Here is a 22350-nt window from a genome sequence, read left to right as displayed (position 1 = left end):
CAGTGAAAAATTATAATGAAAATAGGCCTTAGAAAATAAGAGGCTTAGCATAATGGAACACAAATACAAATTCCTGTGCAAGCAATTAGGTCTGGAAACCTGCTTCAGATAAAAAGAATTAAAGGAAAACACCACTCTCATCTGAAAAGATATTTATTTTGAGAACTTCAACTTGCACATTGTACAAAAAAATTGAGCAAAACACCTATAAAACTTTTTTTATTGTTTTTTTTTTCCTAACATATTAACATTATAATTTTAAAAAGGGTAAGAGTTACGAAAACCAAAAATAGGCACATTTGTTCCAGTCTGTCTGCAGTAAAGTGTGATTAAAAACATGTTGAGGTATTAAACTGCAAACTTTGGTAATGTTAGAAAAAGACAACCCATTCACAAAAGTAAGCCTTCTCGGTGTCGTATACAACAAACAAAATGTTTCATAAAAAAAAGTCAGAATTGGTTATTTTCTCCATTTCCAGGTAGAAATGCAGCAAAACGAAGAAAAAAAAAAGTCATGTTACCATAATACACCTAGCATTAGGAGGAAACCCGAAAAGTTTGCAAATCCACGCTAATCATATACAGCTACAGTGTTACATTTTACCCAAATAAAATCCGGTTGGCGAATTTAAACAGTTCAGTGCTTATGAAAAAATATATAGATGTGGTGATTCAGAGCCCAGTCTTTCAGAAAAGGACAAAAGGCACTTAAGAATGGCTTTAGTATATTCCACAATGGCATTTCTGGATAGAAGACAGCACCTGGCTGAACAAATAGTTCCCTAATAAGAAAGAAGTCCAACTGAGGTAGTACTTCACATTGCTCTGACTGCTTGGCTATACGCAAGCAGCTTCATTTTTTTCGATATACAAAATTAGTAGGAAATGGCTTTTGATAGGTTTATCAAATGTAGAAAAACCAGTTCTTTAAAAAAATAGCAAATACCCTCTTCTGGTAAAAAAAGATCATAAGCCAGGAACCATCTTGTACAAATTGAGCATCAAAATGCTGCCAAGGTGATGCACAAGTCTACCTTTATGGCCAAATCCCCAAACATTGAAGATTGTTCTAGCAACCAAGCCATCTGCTGGAATAAAAAACAATAATAAAAGAAGGGGCACTCTGAGAACTTTCATGTTCATTAGCAGCCTTACCGGAAGCACTTTGTAAGTCCAATAAAAAAAAAGAAATAATTCTGCGCTGATGAATGGCAGGTTTGGGGGGATGGGGGGAGAAACCAAAGTTCAACATTTAGAACAAAAACAAAACCCACGAACATACAAAAGGATATTCCTTGAAGTTTATAGTTTTTTTAAAAACAAGGAAGACTTTAAAACTTTTTTAGGGATCTGGGAGAACACAGACTACTTTTTTTTTTTTAAATTAAGCCCATTGAAAACCCATTAATAAGTTTGAACAAAAGAAAATTAGAAGTGCTTTACAGAATCACCGTCCATTGCCGTATCCAGGAAAGAGCTGAGTTAGGATGGTCTGCAGTGTTTCGTTCACTTGCATGGTGTAATTTTTGCCAAGATCGTAGCGGCAGGCTGGACAACTGTACACATCAGCTTTGAAGGATCTATCCAAACAATCCTAGTGAAGGACAAAAAAAAAAAAAAAAAATCATTGGTTACGAGTGAGGAGTGTGCAGTTTAGCTTATTCTACAAAGCCCCCACTGGAGAGAACGAGATTCATTTTACATCGTAGTTCACCCAGGTGTTGACAGGAGCTGAGAAAGGCCGAGAGCAAGGCTGGCAGTTGGAGAGAAAACTTCATTCCGCACAACAGCACGTGCACCTCAACAGAGCACGTAAGTCACGGACGTAGCGTTTAGGTATCTGGTAGAGATTTCATTCAATTAAATTTCTAAAGATGAAGAATTCCCCTGCAGCTGTTAAAGACTCTTGGAGCTTCTGCAAAAACACATCATTCATCAAAAAACGAAGCACAACCCCACGTGCTCTGTAACACTCTCGAATCCATCCGTGTCACCTGAGCCAGCAGAGAAGCTCTCGTCATCTTTTAAAAGAACTGGATAGTAGCAAAACAATAGCAGAACTTTCTTTAAAGCACAGACTTTTCTATGCCAAAAAACTTTCATCAAATCGTAAAGTTTTAAAATATAATCCTGCCTTATGCTAAAAGACTAACTACTGGCAAAAAACCCAAAGCAACTAAGCCCCCTCCCAGGCACCCCCCACCTCTCTCACCACTAAACAAGTCAGCTCAAGGCTTGGCTCCACAGAAGAGTTACATCAGCTACCCACCTTGCACACGTTGTGTTGGCATACAGTCGTGACTGGCCGAAACACAACCTCCTGACAGCAAATACACAAGAAGGCCTCTTCAACTTTATTTAGAAATTTCTGTAAAAAGAACATTTGAATCATTGCTACCACCCTCAAAGATATGGCAAAAAAAACCCCTCACCACCCCACATCAAGTGCAAGGGATTGCTTTAGTCGTAGAAAGGTTTTCTACAAAGCTTAACAAGGAAAAAAACTAGTCACATTAAACGAGTTCTGGTAACTGTCTTCTCACTGACCTCCAATACAGTGCTTTAGCGGTACGCTGTGGATGTCTACACTAAAAAGCCACTATAGGTCTGAGGCTGTTTCTTTAATGCAGCCAAGAGGTTTGTGCTAGGGCTAGCACAATAGTTAGTTGTCAATTCATTACTGGGGGAAAAAAAAAAAAAAAAAGCCAGACATACCGGTCCATCTTTGAGAGCTTCTAGTACTTCATTCCACAGTTTTTCATTGGCTTCATCACTTTTTATAAGAGATTTTTGCTGAGATGTCAGCTTGTATGGCTCAACTTTAGTTTTCTTTGGAGTCTCTGTAGGGGAGGTAATGAGTTTTTCCTCCCCACCTGAAAGAAAACACAGCAACTTTTGAAACAACCAAACAAAAAGCAACCAGAAAAGAGTAACTAGGTAAAATGCACAAAAACCTACAAGGCTTTCTATATCCACTTGCCTACTCCACAAACCTGCTGATTTCCTTTTCCTCTTTCTTTTCCCTGGGGTATCAAACTCATCATTTCCATCATTTTCTTTCTCCTTATCTTTGTTTGCAACAGCTTCCAAATACCCTTCAGGATACTACAGGAAAACACAAAACAAAAAGCATCCAATGCAAACACGCCAGTTCACAGACTTCCAGACTATTACAGGTCGGAAGAATGACCTGTGGAGAACCACTCCAGGGGTTCTCTATCTTAAGCAAAAGATCTCTGCTCTTGCAAAGTAGTTATTCAGACTACAGAAATTCTATACGAGAAAGTGAGTTTTGTCCATTTAGCCTCTTGATGTAAGAGGAAAACAAACAACCCACAAGACTGAAAGCACTTGTGTCCCCCTCACAGTCTAAGGGGGCTTGTCCTGATTTTTACACAAGGATCATCCTCAATAAGAACATATAATAGAAAAATTCCTGCTATCCATCAAGTTCCTTGTCCAGGGGAACCATGAAGATGTTCCAAAAGCGTACCTGCATTGTTAGGCCAAGTTTTTTCATCCTGTCCTTCCCTTCTTTGGTCCAAGGAGCAGGTTCTTCATCATCCCTCCTAAGTAAGTAACGCCACACTAAAAATCCAGATTTCCCTGTCTCAGGCCAGTATTTCACAACCTAAAAAAGTCAGATGCAAGCCCATCACACACTATAAAAACTCCTTGGCCATAACGACATCATCTTTCCCCAATTCAGCAGGCAAGTTCAAACCCTTCTTACCTTATATATTCCATCATATCTGTTCCCTTCTACAGGAGCATATTTGCTATGTTTGCCTCCTTTTACGTTCCTCACCACTCGGACTGGCTTCCCAGCTCTCCAGTCCTTGGCTTCAGCTCCATTCTTGTCGTTGATGGGGGCGCTGCAGTTCAGAGCCAGAGCTCTGTAACAGAAGGTCCAGTCAACTTAATGTATTTACCAGGCAGAACTCCTCAGAATCAGACAGAGGATAAAGCAAAGCAAAGCTTGCATGGTAAACCAGCTACTAAGTAGTAATAATTTAACTACGGTTTTACTCAGAGCAACACATGGATACAGTTGAGTAGAAAACAAAGAGTAGCAGCATACGGGCATCGTGCTGAACCACAGCAGTGGCTACCAAAAAACTGGAAGCCACTGCCTCTTTGCAGATACAGCCCTTGCGAATCTCTTCCAAGGAAAAAGAACAGAGCCAGGCTTTTGGTTGTTTGTCTCAAGTAGTAAGACTTTCGAGTATCTTGTATAGCACTAAGAACTCCGGCAGATAGTAATTAAGCCTCCTGACTGCAGACCACATTTTAAATACATCACCCTAATGTAATTGCACAGACCACCTCCTCCACTCAAGTCCACACATATTTGTAAGAGTAAAATGTCAGAGTTCAGAATTACAAATGATCTGGTCTCCCAAGGTCACCAGTGGCTGCAAAGGTCTTCAGGAGAGTATGAAAACTTCCACACTAATTTACTACTCCGTTCCTTAAATTTCAGTCAATATTAAATGTGAGACCAACAGCATTTACAATTCTGTTTCTTTTACAGTGCAGTGTAAGAAGCATTTCCATTGTGCAACTGATCTGCAGCCTGCACCACAGCTGAAACTTAGTTTTGACAGTTTTTCCACTTAGCCAGTTTCTTTTGATACAAACAGGACAAACAATTTTTCAGGCTGACAGATTGCCAGCTACTAGGGTCAGGAACGGAGCACGAATGTTGCTGACCTGTTCATATTGGTGAGTTTTTGATCACAAGATTGTTCCGCTGTGCGTTTGTTTCCAGAAAGATCACGCCCTCCGCTCCCTGTATATGTGAAGGAATTTCCATGATCCTGAAACGTATATGGATGGTTTCGGCACATTCACAAAAATAAAAATTCACAAAAATAAAATAAAAGCAGAAGAGTCTTTTAATCAAGTAGCTTTAATACAGTATTCTCAAAATGAAAGTTGCTTCCTCCGTTTAAGCTCCCAGACTCAGTCTATGGTCCTCCCTGATATTGCCAAGAGAGAAGAGTCAGGGTGACAAGTGTTGTCTTGTCACACACCTTAAACAGCACAAAGAGCTGAGTTCAGGAGCGCAGCCGCTCGCACAGGATCCATGTGCCAGATAAGGATAATGTAACTTGTGCCTCAGTACTTACACTGTACCTGACCTTGCAGACAGAATTAAGACTTAGAACAGCTATTAAGACTTAGAACAGCTACTAAGATTTGTAGCTACCTGTTCTACCCGAGTCCTAGCAGGCATTCAGGGTAAGGGGGTGCAGGCTAGTAATGCACTGGTGATCTGCAAGAAGAATAAGCAGCAGAGCCTGGTACAGCCTCGTCAGCAGAACCAAACGGTATGTTCAGGACGACTCCTGTCCCTAGATTTGTTCTGAACACTCTTCTGACACAGGAAGATCTGGCAGCATGTAACAGTGAGACTGTTCAAACTGTGGATGCAATGGAGACCCTGAAAAGGCCGCTAAGGACACTTGGATTAAAAGCTGTCATGTGGATATTAAACTTAAGTGATCCTGTTTTTCAGGTTGGCACGTATTACTTGACTGTAGTTTTCCCTTGCCTAGTTTTCTCCTGAAGAACGTAAGTATCATCAAGATGAGGAAAGTAAGCAAGCGAATACAGAGTGTAAAAAATAATTAAGGCCAAATCTTTGTTTTAAAAAGTTAGTTTGGTTCTCAGACATAAATAATCAAGATTCACTTACTATGTCATCTTCATAGCCTCCTGCCAGAACCAAGGAATAGGCCCCATCATTACTTCTGCCATGGATACCTGCTACATGGGGCCTGTGAACACCGGACTCGCTCACCTGAAAGGGAAAAAAAAAAAAAGCAGCTTGTTAGGCAACAGGCTACAAAGAATATGACTACTCATTGGTGTTGGAACTATATTAACTAATAGTACTATTTCACATTTGTTTTGCATACATTACAGGGTACAACTGTTCTCACCACTATCCTCCAAAAAGGTCCAGGTAGAGGAAAGAAAAAGAAAAATGCTTTTAAAAAAATAAGCCACTGAATACATAAATCGAATGTAAATTGAACACAAATCTCTTCTGATATCATTTAGAAATGTGGATCTCTCACTGAGATTGCTTATTAAAAAGCTCCAGGAATTTTAGAATAATCCAAGTACTAAATGCTTGTATAGAGGGACTGGTTTTGAAAGACATGCAATAGCAACCTTCACCTAATACTTGAAAATAATATCTGGATAGTTCAGTGCTTTTTCTTCCCCCACTTTCCAACAGGGTGAGAAAGTCTTCTGTTTAACACATCTGGGTACCTGACGGAGACCCTTACCAGCAGAACAAGTGGGAGATACTACACATCTCCAGGACAAACTACTGGAAACAAATACGTTTGGTTTGGTGTTTTTGAGTTACCAAAAAAAGCACTAAAGAAAAAAAAAAACAACACTCAAATGCCTGGACAACACAGCATTAGTTCTGGAACACTTGGTCCAGACAAAGCCAGAATTCTTTCCTTTCTGCACTTACATATCCAGTGACATACACCCCAAGATTAACTGTTTCAGGTTTCTTCCCAGAGCTGGATCATTCTTATTTTTCCCTACAGTGGCTCAGGCCAGGATGCAGCTTCATACCTGAACTCTGAACTTCCACATGGTGCCAACGGGGATCCCAGGAATTGGTCCATAGTGGTTCGAGGGGACAATGGTACATTCCTTCGTGCGACCGACACATGCCATACCCTGTTTCAAAGAGCAAGACCGATCAGCCAAGAGTAACAAGGAACCAACACACACTATTCTTCAAAATAAAATGGCTTTTGAACTGACCTTGCCCCAGTCTCTCCGCGAGGATGAATTAGCAGATGCCATCTTCTGTTTCTTTTTACTTTCTTTTAATTTCTCTCCTGCTAAAACCACCTCACTTGCATCATTTCGACATTCAGGGCAATACCTAAAGTCACCAGTCAATGAAAATTAACTAGTAGCAAAGCCTTAAACTAAAAGAGAATTTCCTCAAAACATATCGAGTTATGTTACAATTTCCCCATGTGAAACTAGACAGGACACTGAAACAACTCTCCATACTGGAGTCAGACCTGTATTAGCACAATCTTCTAAGCCATTGCAGACGTGTCAGGAAATCAGCTGTATCATAAAAATCATTGTATAAAATGCTGAAACAGGACACAAGGAATAAAGCAGTATGTTTCACTACCTATATGTATATAGCTAGATATATTTCACTATCTCTGTCAATATATATCTATCACTGTATATATTTCATATATAATAAAACAGTATATATCACCAGCCTAATATGGTGTGGGGGCCTGTAAGCAACCCATAAAAACCATTAAGTTAAGCCTCCTGGCATCAGGTTTGCATCTGGTTTATAGGTAGCTCCACTTCTCTTGGAATAGGTGTAGAGATTCCAAAACTAGGAAAAGAAGTTTGAAAGCCACTTAAATCACACTCTCACTAAACTGATGCTCAAGAAGAGCTACGAAGTCCTACCAAAAAAACCCAACACACACACACACATCTCTTCAACTCATACAGTCACAACATTGCCATCTAAGGGCAGCCTGAAGTCCTAGAACTCACTTTCTGCTCTCAATTAGATGGTAATTGCGATACCACACACACATACTTCGAACTTACCAATCCTCATCATCTGGTATACTACTAAGGGGAGGGTTGAGGCAGTAGATGTGGAAAGCCATATCACACTCATCACACATTAGCTGTTTATCTGGATCTTGTTTACCTCCACAGATATGGCAAGCACAAATTCTGCAGGTCTTGTTCGGGTTGTCCTTACAAGCTTTACACACAGGTCCATTTTGTCCTGTTGGCACAAAGAAACCACAGTCTGCTTCAGACTCCAGAAAGTGCCAAGATACCCTGGAAGCGCTCAGAGGAGTCACAACTGCAAGTGTCTTGGAACTCTTAGACCTCTGGTCCTCACACAGACAGACAGCAGAACATCACAAGGGTGGACTGAGACAACCATGCAACAGACTCACGTTTTAATGGACTGGCACTAATTGGACAAGCACTGCCTGGTTCTTCAATTTTATAAATTTCATCCACTAATATAATTTTGCAGTCATTCAAGGAATCACCAGCATCCCTATAAGGAGAAGTTGATAAAAGGCAAAAAGATCAGACTTTGAAAGTATCATACAGCATGAGCTCACAGCTGTGCACGTACATCAGTAATGCAGACTGGTCCGGTCCTAGTCCTGCATCACGAGTCCTGCATCCTGTTGTAGCATCTGGGACAGTGGCATGACAGCATCACCACAAATCTAATCATTTTCATGCAATTAAAGTGTAACCCCTCTTGTCTCAATGAGAACCCAGGCGCTTCTAGCATTCCAGTTATCATTAGTGACTGTTCTCCCCCCAAAATATATTTCAGACTAACTCTTCTCCTATTTATAGTTAAAGTCACTGTGATGAGAGGAAAAAGGAGGAGTATTCTGGCAACCCGGTGAAACTTGTCTGAAACTTTAAAAAAAAAAATATACTTGTTTTTCCCTGAAGTTGCGAGTCCCTTATGTGTAGCTTCATTTTCTCCTTGAGGAGAAAACTGGAGTAATTTTTCATCATCTCTATAAAGCGAGGGTTCAGTCTACATTATCATATCTAGCACAAAATATTACACTGAAGTTTCTGTAAAACCATGATGGATGGTTACCACAGCAAACAAAGCTTTGCCTCTTAACAAATACGGGGCTTTGCATCCTCCCAGCATTATGTGCATCCACACATCAGCCTGCCCTGCCGTTCCTTAAAGTGTCCAGTTCCTCCAGAACTTAATAAAAAGCGCAGTATGACAAAGTCAATCACCCAGAAAGGACAGTCCAGCTTCTCATCTCTCCCACAGCACTTCTGTCACACCATTTTTATTGCATCGTTTTTTTCAGCAGTCATTCAGACCTCGTGAAAGCTTAAGCAGAGCTGGGGAATTCAATTTATTCCACATTATGAATTTGCTTACCCAAGTAAGATCTTTGCGTTTATCTCCTTGACCATTTTCGTTTCCCGTTTTTGCAGAATCTCCGCATCGTACCAAAAACCTCTCTCTTTTGGTTCATCAGGATTATAGTTGACCATCACCACCTGTCCTACTTCTAGCTGGTGCCACTTCAAAATAGTCCGTGCACGAGCCCGTACATCATTCGAACTCAATTCTACAACTCCGTTCTCTGGATAACTTGAAGTAGAAGGGAAGCACAGAGAGAGAGAAGAAAAATCAGATTCAACATCATAGTTTTTATAAGTGATAGATTTTATCCAGACAGGTCAATTTAAGAACTGATGCCACACAACATACAATACCGTCAAGAATAAAATCTCCTTCTCCCACACAGACACAGCCAGACTTGGGCACAGTCTAACTTTGCTACTGTCGTATCCCTTCTCAAACTTGGATAACAGCGTTTCATATTGCTAAAAACATGATTCCAGCCCCCTGGAATCCCGGTCAGAATTCCAACTGTAAGACAAACTTACAGTTAACAGGGCTCAATAATGTAATTACTGTGTCAGGCCAGTTGTGTTCTATATTGTAGATCTCTACAGTAAAATTTCCCATCAACATCATGATCCAAATGACTCTTATTAGCCAAGGAGGTAACAAACTCACTCTTCATATTTCACGTGATATATTACATCTTCTTCAGGAATGGCTGTCGGCTGATCAGGATCTGTGCAACTGTGAGCTGATTCATTTTTAGGTTTTTTTCTGGTCACATTTACAACCTGGGCTTCAAACCATGCTCCCATATTCATATCTCGAGCATCGACCAAGTCATTGATCTACACAAAACAAAAGCATACAGCTCACCAAAATGGATTTTCAAATTAAGCATTAACTTCCAAGTCTACTTGGAGATTTAACCCTCTCAAGAACTTCACCATTATCAACATAATTAACAGCTCATCTTAAAAGTTAATATTTCTTTTGCCTTCCTGATCCCATTGTGCACCCCTGGTCTTCTCAGGTTGAACCCCTAAGGCTAAAAATCCATTTACACCAACATGTGCACAAACGGGTTCCTTATCTGGTACAAACCATTGTTAGTTCATCTATAACAGACTTTCAGAACTGTCTTGCTCATAGTCTGGCAAAGACATCACCAGATCTGTAATAAAATCCATTGAAACGGGCAAATAAAATGATTCTGAACAGCTGCTTGAGATTTTCTTTTGTTCATTTAAGAAAGTTTCAGCTCTGACAAATGCAATGACTTCAAGCAAAAATATTGGGAAATTTTTTAAATCAAAACAGGCACTGTGAATACTTTTTTAAAAAAAATCAATTAGTGTATTGTAGTTTTAGTTAAAAGGATAAAATGAAAAATGAAATATTTTGACCTACAACATGTTGCGTTTAATTGGTTTGTGGGTTGGTTGGTATTTTTTTTGTTTGCTTTTTCTTAAACTGTCCAACAACAAACAAAAAATATACCCACACAATTGAGGCATGAAAGATTTTCCAGAAATTCTCAACTACAGAGAAACAATACCCCCTCCCCAAAGTGCAGTTTTAAGAAATCTTAAGTTTTTTAATGACTCACCTTATAGAGGCCAAACCCGGGGTCAGTCCAGTCGGGCTGTGCGGCCGTGCTCGGCTGTCCCTCCAGTTCCATGGCACCTTCTCCATTGTGAGAGCTTTTGTCCGATTCGCTTTGGCCTGAGCCACAGCCAGAGTCTGTGTCGGAGAGTTCGGAATCCTTTTCCTTACTAACAGCAGGAAGCACTGCTGGGCTTTGTCTGACCAAGAGTTGAACAATATCATTCAGTCCAACGCTGTAATCGAAAAGGGAGTGACCATCTTCCATCTACAGGGAAAGCATCAAAATAATCTGGTTATTTCATTCAGCAGAGGTTTGGCATTTCAAAACCACCCATCGTGCTGTAATTGTCTCTGTGCGCCAAGAGAGGCCACATTGCTTGAAAACCATTAACCATCAAGGAACTTGGCAGTTCTTCAGCATCACTGATACTTATAGATTGTTATTCTTTCTGTTTAAAATGTTCTTTTTTCAACGGACTCTACAAGCTAGAAGAACCATGCTGCAGTAGACTTGCTACCCACATTAAGCCACAGTGTTCCAGGAGATCTAAAAGGGTTTGCAGTACAGCCCCTGGAAATACCCGTTGTGGGAAGAAAGGCTCAAAGAACTACAGATCCCCTACATTCCTATCAGGATTTAAAGATAATTCCACATTACCTAGAAACCCAAAAGTTCTTTCTTCCGTAATTCAGACGCATCCGGTAACATGAACATTAACACAAACTGGTCTTTACATTGTGATTTTTATGTTACAGATTATTGTTACAACATCCCTTAAATGTAGCATTAAGTAGAAGCCAAAGAGTTAATCACCTACTTTTCTCTGCACAACAGACGATTTTTCCATTGAAAGTAAAATCAAAAAAGATTCAATTCAACTTGAAACTACCCAATCACGTTTTAGCGTCGCCAGGCATGTCCTAATTTCACACCCTCTCTAATTTTAAGAGTTTAATTTTGCAAGTCTGGCATCATATATAGTCAAATCAAGATCCTACCCCTGCAAAAGTAACTACAAGGACCAAATAGGTCTCTCAATTACCCTTCAAGAACGCTGAGGAGCGCTACCATTTTAGAGTTAAAATGTAGTATTCGAGACCACAGTGCAGTTAGAAGTTTAGACAAGCTTCACCACATATTTAAGGTCTGACTAAGAAATTATACAGGAAATGATCATCCCTTTCCAGCCCAAACCACCAGAAAAAGCAATCCCCAGAGCTTTGTTCTCTATCAGGGGGAAACAGAGCAAAACCACAAAAATTTACACTTCACAGGAATCACTATGATAATTCAATTCTGATTTACGGCATAAAATGGCTATGGAACAATCCCTGGAAATCTGACTGTACAGGAAGCGATCTGGACTTTTTTCTGGTTTAGAGATGAAAACTCATTGAGATACGCAAGAACAAACCAGAAATTGCTTGTTTCTTCTTAACAAAGAGACAATATCAGAAATATCATTATCAACGGTAGTTAACACCAAGGAACACGAGTGACAACAGGTGCAAACAGAAATGGGAAAGCAGAGAACAGGAACAGGACATGAAACCACAAGAGTTCAAAGGACAGTCTGAAAGAAGCGCATCTGGGGATGTACCTCTAACAAAGGAGGCAGGCTTTTTAATTAACGAGCATTTTTCTAACATCATTTTAAAATTTTAACTAGTAAGAATTTGAACCTTTCTAATGATTAAAAAAACAGACAAAGCACGAGTGAACTCAGCAGGGGAACGATGACTAAGAGAGTTAGATCACACTGGATAAATGTTTCTGTCTAAAACCACGCCTAAACTAAACACCACTGGAATTACACAAAGAGGAATTATCTTTGTAAGGCAAGCGCATCCCCGCTGAAAAAAAGTTACCACTTCTGCTGAAAATCTGCACACACTTCAGCATAAGTAAGGCTGACAGTTGGTATGTAATGCTGGACCAATCCTCCCTTATCACTTTATCTACAACCACAAATGGGTAATTACCGCACCCAAACCTACACTGACGAGGTGACACAAGCCCTTCAGAGACACTACATACTCCTACAAGTCTCTTTTTTACTACTAATACCCAAGCTAGTCCAGGTGTATTTTCATATCCTGCAGTCACACCTACTAATTATAACGTACAGCTGGCTCTAGTCATCCCAAAATGGAGGGAAAGGTGGAAAAAAAGCGACGAGAAGAAATTGTCTAACTCCACCCATCTCACAGTATTCCATCGGCAGGCTGAAGCAGCCCGTTATTTCTGAAATTAATTTCTTTGAACAACCAACCAGAAGTTTCTTTAGTACGAAGGTTTAGCAGTGCAGTACTATGAAAGATACGGGAAACGCATTTAAAAACGGTTTCAGTTGTCTTCAATACTAATTTAGATACGTTATTAACTCATGTGGAAGAAAACATACAACCGCAATCGTAAACATACTATCGAGAACATAATACGCAGCTGAGGCGCTGAAGATCTTACAGCGAGTTCTGTTACTTAATGAGATTTTGATGTACGAGCAGATGAACTTAAAAATCACGAGCCGCTACCCCAGTTCACAAAAAAAATTGGGAAATGGGATCGTCACGGCTTTCAGAGACATAAAATAAAACTCGCAAGGCTCCAAAACTTTTAAGCACTTTGAAACCACAAAACCGCTGGTATTATCTGTATTTTCAAAGACTTCGCAAAGGCGGTGCCAAGACAGAAAAGCAACGCAGTACACGAAAAATAAAGACAAAAAAAGCTTTGCAACTACAACAAAAAAAAAAAAAAAAAGCCCACTATCTTGCTGACTCCTCTCCTTATAGACCCACCGCCCGAGCAGCGCGGAAAGGAGCCCAGGAGTCACTAGATGGCAGCAAACCACATCACTTTCACGCAATTAAAAAAAAAAAAAAAAAAAATTAAAATATCCCTTCCCAGCTGGCGGGGGACAGGGTTGGGTTGGGTTGGGGGAGGCGAGCGGGGGCGAGCCCGCAGCCGTCCCCCCCGCCCGCCTCTGCGGAGGGGCTGGGGCTGTCAGACGTCCCCCCGCCGCGTCGGTACCTGCTTGCCGCGGTAGAAGAGCCGTTGCCGGTGGGGCTCGACACCGAAAACCTCGTGTATCCGTAGACGCAGCCCCTCCACCTTGGTGAGTTTGGAGAGCGAATCCACGCGGTGGGTCTCCTTGCCGTCCATGGTACGCACCTGGATCCACATGGCGCCGGTCCTGTTCACACCGGGACAGAGCAAACGGCGTTAAACGGCGGCACCCGCGGAGTCCGGCCCGCCGGGCACCGGATCAATGAGACCGCTCAACCTACCGCGCCGGCCCGGCCCCGCCGCCCGGCCCGCCAGCCCGCCGGCCGGCCCGCCCTCCCTCCACCCCCCCCGGCGCTATTGGTCGACAACGCGGCCGGTTCCAGCACTGATTGGTTGCTGAGGATTTACTCCCGCCCCTCCCCACACTCAGCCTAACGGCTTTGGTTGCGCCCGTCCCTCTCTGCCGCCTCGCGGGCGGGCGGCGCGCGCCAACTGTATCTCGCGCCACAATTGAAACTCTCCCTCCGCTCTCGCGGGGGCCTCCCCCCGCCCGCCCACGGCCCAAGTCTCGCGAGATCATGCAAATGAGAGCGGGGAGGGGGGGGACGGGACGGTCTTAAAGGGGCCGTCACCAGCCGGCGGCGCCCACCCTCCCTCCCTCCCACCGCGGCCCGGTGGGAACTCCCCGCGGCGACGCGGGGCGGGGGGCAGACACACACACACACACACACACACACACACACACACGATAGACAGCGGGGCTGCCCATCGCGCCGCGGCGGGCACCGGCGGCCGCAGCCGCACAACCCGCACACTCCCCCCGGGGCGCGGGGAAATCGGTTTCGTCCCGACCGTGAAAAAAACGGGGGGTGTCAGCGGTCCCCGCCGTCCCCGGCCCGGGCGCCGCCAGCCTCGGCCGCATCAGCCCCGAAAACCAAGCGAGGCGACGCCGAGCCGCGTCCCTCCCCGGCGCCGCCGCTCCCCACTCCTCCCGGTCGCCCCCCCACCCCGTTCCCTCCGCGGTCCCGTTTCGGGAGCGGGGGATCGGTCCCGCTGCCACAGCCCGAGAGCGCCGCGTCCCGCTAACCGGCACCGGGCGCTCACCCCCCCGGGGAGACCCGCCCCGAGCGGGGGAGGGAAGCAGCGGACCCGCGCACCGTGCCCTGGCAGCTGTCACCGGCTCGGGCGCCGCGGAGCCGGCACGGACACGGCGGCGGAAAAAACCCTCCGGGCCCCCCGCCATCCTCCCCCTCCCGGTGCCACCGGCCGCTCCCCATCCCGCGGTGGGGAGGGGCGGCCCGGCGGGACTCACCGGCGTGGCGGTGCTGGAGGCCGGTCCCGCGCTGCGCCCGCCGCCCGCGCTCTCCCCGGGCTTTGGAGTTTGGCGCGGAAAAGCCCCGTGCGCGGCGGGCGCCCGCCCATTGGCCGCCGCTGGCGGGAACGAGCGGGCGGGGCGGGGCCGCCGCCACCTCCCGGGAGCGCCGCGCCGCGGGGGGCGAGGGGGGAAGGGGGGGGCAGTTGGGGGGGGGGGGGGGGAAACGGGGACGGGACACCCGGCGGAACCGGCGCTCCCCGAGGGCGACACCGGGGATCCCCGGCGAGCACCCCCCGCTCCGCCGCCCGGGGGAGGCCGCTCGCCCTCCGGGCCCGCGGCCACGGTGCCGGTTATTGTTCTAAAAACCGGGTCACGGAGAGCCCTGCGAGCAGCCTGCGGGAGGGGAGACCCGAAGGATCCCCCCTCTGACAACCGCGTCCCTACGCACCCCCTCACCCGAGGGGTCCCGTCCCCCCCGGGGAGCTCCGGGCCCTGCCGTGATGCGAATAATCTGAATAATCCGAATAATCCGCAAGTGGCCTCTAACTCCCCTGGCCGTTAGCTCCGGGTGGCTTCTTGGGCTTGTGTACGGCCCCACTCGTGAAAAACGTGGCCTGGGTGACACGGCAGGGCCGTGCGCGTGGCTGCGCGAGCCGACAGAAAGGGCTGGTCGGGGAGGATGTTTTTCCCTAAAACTACTAACGCTACGAGGAAATTAAAAATTATAAAGTTTGCTTGAAACGGCCATCGGATGGAGTAACTGTAAACAGGGGATTACCAAGTGGTTTCTGAGAAAAGCCAGCTTCAAAAGACGTATAAAAGCATGAAAATTGGTGGTTGGGGGGAGAAACCCCGGGGTGGGAAAGCAGGAATGGCGGCGGGAATGGCGGCGGGTTCGGCGCTGCCAGCGCAGCTCCACCGACACTGCGACCTGCCGAGGCCGCGCAGAGCCGCTGTCCTGCCTCTCCGGACAAAGAGAGCACGAGGCGCGCCCAAGAGAAATGCAAACCAGTATTTCCCGGGTTATACCCCCCCTCCCCTGCACCCACAGAGCTAAACTCTCACGTTAGAAAATACAAAATCCGAGGGATGTGGCACCCTCCCAACCCCCCCGGATTCGCAGCCTGCTGTAGGGAATGCTCGCAGCACGCCAACGCCGCCGCGGCAGCGGGCGCCTCTTCCTTACTCCCCTCCTGTCCCAGGAGCTGTTGGGGATCCCACAGTTAAGCCACAGCTCACAGGTTGAAAGTCACTGGCCTAGATTAGGTTAGTACCAAAGGTTCGGCATGTGTCAACGCACAAAAGCCTTGAATCTGACCTGCGACCTGCAGCAGTCAGGCTTCATTTCCTCCCAGATCCCAAGGCTTTGCCTTGCCAAAAAGTGATTTTTGCCCCTTGTAGATGCACTAGATTCTTCACCTTGACGTAGCACAGCAGCAAGCCCTTCCCGCAGCCTGAGAGGGTTCTCAGAGTTACACACCTGGCAGGGAGCAGGGGGAAAGGCTGAGTATTGGAAAAACAGTTTTCACCTGTATAAGGACAGGCTGCGTCTCTAAAGCATCTCGGGTTTGGATCTCCTAGCCTGCAGTTTAAATTAGCGTTGCTCCCCAGCGTACCTGGGGCCATATTCTGTCACCCACTGAAGTCCCATTTCCAGAGGAGTAGAGAACCCACCTCCCTCACGACTTCCAGATGCAGGGCAGTTTAATGACAGACTCTTACTACCGTCTTTCAGACTTTTTTCAGCATCACTTACACCTCTATACAAGTGCCATAAGAAGGTCAAAAAAAGCCACTTTAAGATACAGACCTGACCCTTCTTTCCCTGAGACCTCTGCCCGCTGAGCTGACGCACGAGGATTGTCTATTTGAGGTTAGCTATTCATGGCCACTTTCTGACACTCAGGTGCTAAATATGTTTTTGATAGCACCTTATTGCCTTGCGTTTGACCCCACCATATCCCCCATTAGGGTCCCGTCTCCTGCCCATCTCAGAACTACACATACACGTGGCCAAGTGTGTAACACACACATATGTCCTTTTACACGTGGCCAAGTAACACACACATATGTCCTTTTACACGTGGCCAAGTGTGTAACACACACATATGTCCTCTTACACGTGGCCAAGTAACACACATATGTCCTTTTACACGTGGCCAAGTGTGTAACACACATATATGTCCTCTTACACGTGGTCAAGTGTGTAACACACATATATGTCCTCTTACACGTGGCCAAGTAACACACATATGTCCTTTTACACGTGGCCAAGTGTGTAACACACATATATGTCCTCTTACACGTGGCCAAGTAACACACATATGTCCTTTTACACGTGGCCAAGTATGTAACACACACATATGTCCTCTTACACGTGGTCAAGTGTGTAACACACACATATGTCCTCTTACACGTGGCCAAGTAACACACATATGTCCTTTTACACGTGGCCAAGTGTGTAACACACATATATGTCCTTTTACATGTGGCCAAGTAACGCACATATATGTCCTTTTACACGTGGCCAAGTGTGTAACACACATATATGTCCTTTCACCCCCGGCAGTTCCCATCGCAGCGCAGGGAACACAGACTTACTGTAAGACACGGACTGTTCAAGGAAAAGGCTCTGACCAGTTGCTGCCTATGACTAGTAGCATCCCTGGACGATCAGAGTCAGAAAACAAGAAGCCCACTTCCTCGAGAAACTTTTACTCATTCAGAGAACCGACATACTGCAGAAACCGTGCTGCATCCTACACACTGTTCAGCTGGGTCTACAAATCACTTAAAATAAGGCTCAGTTCTAGATCATTCTAGTAGTGGAACATTGATTTCATTAGAGGTTAAATTATATATGCTCTCCTTCTAAGGGCCCCTCTTCTATTAAAACAAGAACACTGCCACAGTAGCTTACAGAGAACTCGGTGTCAGTGAGACAAAGCCCAGGTTTCCATAGACTATCAGAAAAAACAACATGGCTTGGTCATATTGCAGTTATCTAAGAGGCTGATGAGTTTTAGTTTCCTCCCTTTCAGATTGTTTTAGGCATTTTTTTTCTTTGGAGTTACAATTCTGATTGAAAACACTGTTCTGCCATCTGGTAAATGCCCCATGCCGCGAAGAAACAATATCTCGGTTCTCCTGCCAGCAGGGATATCCAGTTCAGTTTGGGAAAACATAAAGCATTGTTGAATTCATTTGCAAAAAGATGCAGTTAGCAAGACAAAATTCCAACAGCCTCCCAGCCCATGGAAATATTGTTCAAAGGGAAGTTTTGGCACAATGTTTTAGGAGAAACAAAAGTCCAGGCATGCACATAGGAACTACGAGCTGATAAATGTCATTAAAGCAAGTCTTGGATGAAGAGGAATTGATAGCTGGTCTTATCAATTCCAAGGGGGCCAGATTTATCCTTGGGTAGGGCAGCACAGCCTCCTCCTTGCAGTTACTATCATTCATAGTCCATCCCTTACAATGCCTTCACAGCACTTTCTGGGGAAAATAGCAGGGGGGTTGGTCCCATAAAACCACCAGAATCATCACAAGAGGTACAAACACCCTACGTGTTTGAAAGGCTGATGGTAACAGCAAGGTGCTTAGCTCGCAGAAGGCTGGCTGGGCTCAGGAACGTCCACCTTTGACTTCTCCTTAGCCAACCTCCCTGGCTCCCCTCCGCACTCACCAGCTCAAGAGGCCACATCTGCTTTGTCCGAGGGGTTTGCTGTGGCTCTGAAATCATCCCAGCTACGGAGAAGATGCAGCTATAGAGAAGCTACAGAGAAGCAGCCATACGCAGCTACAGAGAAGGTCTCTTGCGAATCACGAAGGACACATGCAAGACCAGGCAAGGGAAACAGACTGTTGTACCCAGCACAGAACTGACCCTTTGCCCCAGCGAGCTATTTAATGGCCTGCCCATCACTAAGAGTTGTGTCCTCATAAAAAATAATTGTTTGATGTGCAAATAACTATGTTTCTCTTCTAGCACATGATACATTGTATGGCTTAACCCCTTGAGCCGTAGCAAGTGCTGTGAGAGCCAGGACTCCCTGAACAGGACAGCTGGTCAGAGAAAAGATAGCTAGAACATACTGCTTTTAACCATTTTTTTTTGGCCTTCCTCACAGGCGCTAACATTTATGCTTTTACGTATGCAAATCCGTATTCTTCGCATAGCTGTTCACAAGGACTAATCACTAGTGGTGTCACGTGCACCACAGCAAGAGGCTTTCCCCTGGGTTAAACAGCAGGGCCCATATGTAAGGTCAAGCAGCCAAGTTTCCACACACCCTGGGATGATGCCGTCATGCTGCAGCCAGCAACAGGAACACACCAGATTTCATTTTCCTCTCCTTCCATGCAAGGCTCTTGGGCGATGGAAGCTGAACAAGAAGCAGTTTCTCTCTGTGGCTTCAGCAAAGAGGCTCTCGGATTCTTCAGATTTCCCTAGGGAAAAATATACTTGCCCTTGGTGAAACCATTGTCTGCATGGCAGGTATGGGGTTAAGCAAATACATGTGAAAGGTGTTATTTGTTTTGCACTCAGTTGTCCTGTATGAGAACTTCACTCCTTGGAAAACCAAAATGAAGAGATGATGCTGGAGTCCAGGACAAATGCTGCTCTCCTTAATGCTCCTACAATTTCCAAAATAACTGGGGTCAAGCCAGCCAAACCCCAGGACTGGGGAGTAACGTGTTTCTGATTACTGGGGAAACAAGAAGCAAGGAGGGCTCTCAGCAACGGCCTGACGTGGAGAGGACACGCTTAGCAGGCCCAGATGATGTGGTATGAGGCAAGAGTGCAGCAGTAGAGGGAGGAGCAGACGGGTGTGTAGAAAACCAGCCTGCAGTCAGAAAACCAGCCTGCAGTCTGAAAACCAGTGGAAAGGTGAACTGGAAGACTGGGAGAGCAGCCAAGAACCCATCAGGCTGTTCCCTGCAGTGAGGGCAAAGCCGGCTGGGGCTCAGGGCAGGAACCTGCCTGAGCTGCTGCCGCCTGCCCTCATGCCGGGGTGGGTGAGGTGCTGGAAGGGAAGCAGGGGCTGGGATACCCTCCAGGTGAGATGGGCAGCCAGGCAGCAGCAGACAGACAAGTCCTGTTTCTGCTGGTGCAGGGTGAGGGCAGCAGAGAGCTGCGGCATGCCCTGAACTAGGAAGGTGCTTTGAAGACTTGGAGAGACCAGGGAGGTTAGTTGGGAGGCAAGAGCTGGCCTGAAGCTTTTGGTACCTCGCTGGAGAAGTGTTTTCAGAAGGCCATAGCACTTTGAAGGCCGTCGCCTTTGGAGATCGTCATGCAAAGACTGGTGATAGCAACTGGGTAGCACAGGACAGGATCCAGCAAGGAGTCTTCTTCTGCCATGGCCCCTCCTCCAGCACTTTGCTCTGGATCCAGACACCCAGCACTGCAGAACCGTCTCAAGGACGCTCAACGTTCCTTCAGACTGTGGCCTTGGACAAGGCTGCTGTGATAAGCACCAACAACTGCTGCAGCTGACAGGAAGCTGGAGCGTTAGAGGGAAAGAGTGCTCTGAGGTGATGTGACCAGCTGAAACTATTTCTGAAACTGCTACCCCAAGGATCACTCACTCTCAGCAAGGGGAAGTGGTGGGGGAGAGGAAGACAGGAACATGAGAAAGCAGAGTCTCCAGACAGAGGTGACAGATGGGCGTTCAGCAAACATCTTGTGGACTTTGCACAGCAACGAATGGCAAAGACCACAGGCTGACTTGTCCCTTCAGTGGGCTCCAGACTGCAGCTCCTAAAAGAGGAACACCTGAGCTCAGCAGTACGGAGCTTCTCAAGTAGTTTGCTGGAAGCCCAAGGGTTTTGCTTGACTTAACTGAGGAACAGAAATCAAAGCAACACATGCCTCACCCTTGAATCATCTTTTCTTGTGCCTGTGTCTGCCCCAGGGAATGTGACTATGGCATCGTGGGAGGTTACTAATGGAGTAAATGCCACGGAAGATCAACAAGATCATTTCCGTTGCAGTAAATGAACACTTGAAAATGGGGCGCTTCAATGTCACATGTGGCCCCTGGTCCCCAAAGGGACGATGTTGAGCTGTGACGCACCACAGAGCAGGGAAAGGAATTGCGCCTGACAGTGGTGACCCAACATAAGGGCCTGATCCTCCAAATCCTCCACATACCTGCATGTTTTCCACTCAACAGAAATCCAAACAGGACTGGGACAACTGAGAAGCACGTAGCTGGAAAGGCCTCAGCCACGTGCAGACCCCAGAACACAGCTGAAAGGAGAGCTGTAAGCTAGCAGTAGGGCTGCCAACAGGCACAGGAGACAGGATTGATGCCTGGGGATCACCAGAAGGTTTCTGCCCCATGTCTTGATGATGCGGCATCATTATCCCACTCTACTCGGGCCACACCTGGAATACTGTGTTCAGTTTTGGTTCCTGCTATATAAAAAAGAGGTGGACAGGGTGGAGAGGGTCACAAAGGGCCACAAAGATGACCAAAGGCCTGGGCAGCCTGCCATGAGGAAAGGCTGAGAGAACTGGGTTTGTTCAGTCTTGAGAAGAGGAGGCTTAGGGGAGACCTTATCCCCATGTTCCAGTATTTACAGGGTGGCTACAAAGCAGATGGAGACTCCCTTTTTACGAGGAGTCACGTGGAAAAGGTGAGGTCTGATGGGTACAAGTTACTCCTGGGGAGATTCTGATTGGACACAAGAGGAAATTTTTCACAGTGAGAACAATCAGCCACTGGAATAGTCTCCCCATGGAAGTGGTGGATTCTCCCACATCGGACACTTTTAAGATTGAGCTGGACAGGGTGTTGGGCCACCTTGTCTAGACCGTGCTTTTGCCAAGAAAGGTTGGACCAGATGATCCTTCAGGCCCCTTCCAACCTGGGATTCCGTGGTTCTGATTTATTTGCACAAAGGCCGCAGTTACTGACACGATGGTGCCTTTTGTGGGAAGCGCTGCCCAGCGCCACAAGGCTCGTTCACTCCAGCCAACACAACTCCCTTTCTCTTCCCCAAACATGTTTCTCTGCTTCCTCCTACGCCCTTCCCACGCCCACCAAACCTCTTAGAACTGGTTTTATCTCCACTCTAAGTATGTGGCGTTTATAGAGTAACAAGAATCACAGAAATGCTGTGAAATGGCAATCTCCAAATTTTCAGTGTTCTGACGCTGCAGGCAGATCTACCGCTGAGCAGGAGCTCCGAGCATTGGTATTTTGACCTAGTATCTAAAGCTACACTTTAGATATTAAACACTGTCTCATTCATTATAATTACTGATGTTATCATGCAAACCACTTGCCACTTCTGCTCACATTCACCGTGCCACGTTACAAGCCACATGAAGGTGTATCATGCAGATAATGCTGTTTTACCCACTTAGGTGATGAAATATAACCTGCCTCATGAGACTTTCACCATCACTGCTGCAACTGGCCTACTCAGGCACTTCACACCCATGAACTAACT

General features: G+C 46.0%; 1 protein-coding gene across 3 annotated transcripts; it reads right to left on the bottom strand.

The window, feature by feature from the left end:
• Positions 1–135: 135 nt before the first annotated feature.
• UHRF1 (ubiquitin like with PHD and ring finger domains 1) lies at positions 136–16288 on the bottom strand. Of its 3 annotated transcripts, none has more exons than XM_074851920.1 (17): positions 16205–16288; positions 13596–13758; positions 10563–10826; positions 9629–9801; positions 8981–9196; positions 8001–8107; positions 7636–7822; positions 6802–6925; positions 6607–6714; positions 5702–5806; positions 4714–4820; positions 3734–3896; positions 3494–3631; positions 2994–3105; positions 2716–2873; positions 2270–2368; positions 136–1594 (listed from the first exon to the last, which is right to left on the bottom strand). In XM_074851920.1, the coding sequence occupies exons 2-17, from the start codon at positions 13746–13748 to the stop codon at positions 1448–1450; spliced, it is 2361 nt and encodes a 786-aa protein (XP_074708021.1). In that variant the 5' UTR covers positions 13749–13758; positions 16205–16288; the 3' UTR covers positions 136–1447. The 3 variants fall into 3 exon arrangements, with proteins under 3 accessions (XP_074708021.1, XP_074708019.1, XP_074708020.1); XM_074851918.1 differs by lacking the exon at positions 16205–16288 and adding an exon at positions 14884–14935; XM_074851919.1 differs by lacking the exon at positions 16205–16288 and adding an exon at positions 13853–13877.
• Between the last annotated feature and the right edge of the window lie 6062 nt (positions 16289–22350).

Source organism: Strix uralensis, chromosome 27 (genome assembly GCF_047716275.1).
Source record: "Strix uralensis isolate ZFMK-TIS-50842 chromosome 27, bStrUra1, whole genome shotgun sequence".
NCBI classification, from domain to species: Eukaryota; Metazoa; Chordata; class Aves; order Strigiformes; family Strigidae; genus Strix; species Strix uralensis.
The sequence above is the reverse complement of the archived record's forward strand: the minus strand, read 5'-3'. Positions and strand labels throughout refer to the sequence as shown.

What these genes read in the sequence shown, in the direction of transcription:
- UHRF1 (XM_074851920.1), bottom strand. Translation starts at nt 13,748, where the DNA reads ATGTGGATCCAGGTGCGTACCATGGACGGCAAGGAGACCCACCGCGTG. An exon ending in GAGGAAAAGGAAATCAGCAG is followed by an intron (nt 2,874 to 2,993) that starts GTTTGTGGAGTA and finishes GTTTTCTTTCAG; the next exon opens with GTGGGGAGGAAAAACTCATT. An exon ending in AAGCTCTCAAAGATGGACCG is followed by an intron (nt 2,369 to 2,715) that starts GTATGTCTGGCT and finishes TTCTTTTTACAG; the next exon opens with AAATTTCTAAATAAAGTTGA.